The sequence below is a fragment of the Geospiza fortis genome, unplaced genomic scaffold (assembly GCF_000277835.1).
Source record: "Geospiza fortis unplaced genomic scaffold, GeoFor_1.0 scaffold135, whole genome shotgun sequence".
NCBI lineage: Eukaryota > Metazoa > Chordata > Aves > Passeriformes > Thraupidae > Geospiza > Geospiza fortis.
Window position 1 is genome coordinate 75,265 of NW_005054646.1, and position 1,525 is coordinate 76,789.

At 60.7% G+C, this 1,525-nt stretch overlaps 1 protein-coding gene across 1 annotated transcript in view; it reads left to right on the top strand.

Annotated features, from left to right (window-relative positions):
* The first annotated feature begins 472 nt into the window (after positions 1–472).
* Positions 473–1,525, top strand: part of COG1 (component of oligomeric golgi complex 1) — a 7,866-nt gene continuing 6,813 nt past the window's right edge. Inside the window, exons 1-2 of the mRNA XM_031064863.1 lie at positions 473–476; positions 1,343–1,525. The exon at positions 1,343–1,525 is cut by the window's right edge and continues 14 nt beyond it. Coding sequence (XP_030920723.1) covers positions 473–476; positions 1,343–1,525 — 187 coding nt within the window. The remainder of the gene's footprint in view (positions 477–1,342) is intronic.

Below are 1,525 nucleotides of genomic sequence, written 5' to 3' on the forward strand. Positions count from 1 at the left end.
TGGGTGGGCAGGGGGTGAGCCCCTGGCACAGGTTACCCACAGAAGCTTTGGCTGTCACATCCCTGGAAGTGTCCCAGTGCCCCATCCTGGTGGGATGGTGGATGAGACTTGCCTGGTTTAGGGATTGGGAAGGGCTGGATGAAGTGGGAAGGGCTGGGTGAGGTGGGAAGGGCTGGGTGAAGAGGGGATGAGGCTCTGGCACAAGCTACACAAAGAAGTTTTGGCTGTCACATCCCTCACATCCCTGGGAGTGTCCCAGTGCTCCATCCTGGCAGGTGGATGAGACTCGGAGCAGGCTGGTTTAGGGATTGGGAAGGGCTGGGTGAGCAGGGGATGAGCCTCTGGCACAGGTTACCCACAGAAGTTTTGGCTGTCACATCCCTGGGAGTGTCCCAGTGCCCCATCCTGGTGGGATGGTGGATGAGACTTGCCTGGTTTAGGGATTGGGAAGGGCTGGGTGAGGTGGGCAGGGATGGGTGAGGAGGGGGCGAGGCTCTGGCACAGGTTACACAGAGAAGCTTTGGCTGTCACATCCCTGGGAGTGTCCCAGTGCCCCATCCTGGAAGCTGGATGAGAGTTGGAGCAGGCTGGTTTAGGGATTGGGAAGGGCTGGGTGAGGAGGGGATGAGTCTGTGGCACAGGTTCCACAGAGAAGTTTTGGCTGTCCCATCCCCTGGAAGTGTCCCAGCGCCCCATCCTGGTGGGATGGTGGATGAGACTTGCCTGGTTTAGGGATTGGGAAGGGCTGGGTGAGGAGGGAAGCCTGGGTGAGGTGGGAATGAGCCCCTGGCAGAGCTCCCTTCTCAGGTTACACAGAGAAGTTTTGCTGTCCCATCCCTGGAAGTGTCCCAGTGCCCCATCCTGGAAGCTGGATGGGACTTGCCTGGTTTAGGGATTGGGAAGTGCTGGATGCTGAAGTTCCCTCCCAGCCCAAGCACTCCCTGTCAGTGGGACTTGCTCAGCCCAGGGAAGGCAGGACAGAAATGAGCTGCAGCGAGGTGGGGGGATAATTCTTCACCTGTGCCAGGAGGCTCTGCCTGAGGCAGCTGCACCTGGATCCCACAGGAGAGCCCAGGGCAGGTGCCAGGCTGGGAGCACAGTGCCCCAGGAGTGCCCTGGAAAGCTGGCAGGCAGGGACAGAGGGAGGTGAGGGAATCTCCCATGGCCAGCAGCACATCCTGGGGGCTCCATCGGGTAACGGGACAGGACTGACAGGGAACCCAAGCCATCCCACGAGGCTAGCACATAAACCATGTCCCCAGTCCTGTAATACCCAGATAGCAGTGGGAGGAGTCCCACTTTGGCAGGCAGCACACGGTGTGGCTGGGGCAGTGACTCCCAGCTGGTTCCTGTGGCAGATCCACCATCCTGCAGGAGAGCAAGGCCCTGCTGCGCTGCCCCACGGGCTCGGAGCAGGCGGTGGCAGAAGCCCTGTGTGCCATCATGCTGCTGGAGGACAGCTCCCCACGGCAGGCCCTGGCTGACTTCCTGCTGGCAGGGAAAATGGCCATCCAGCAGCTGCTGA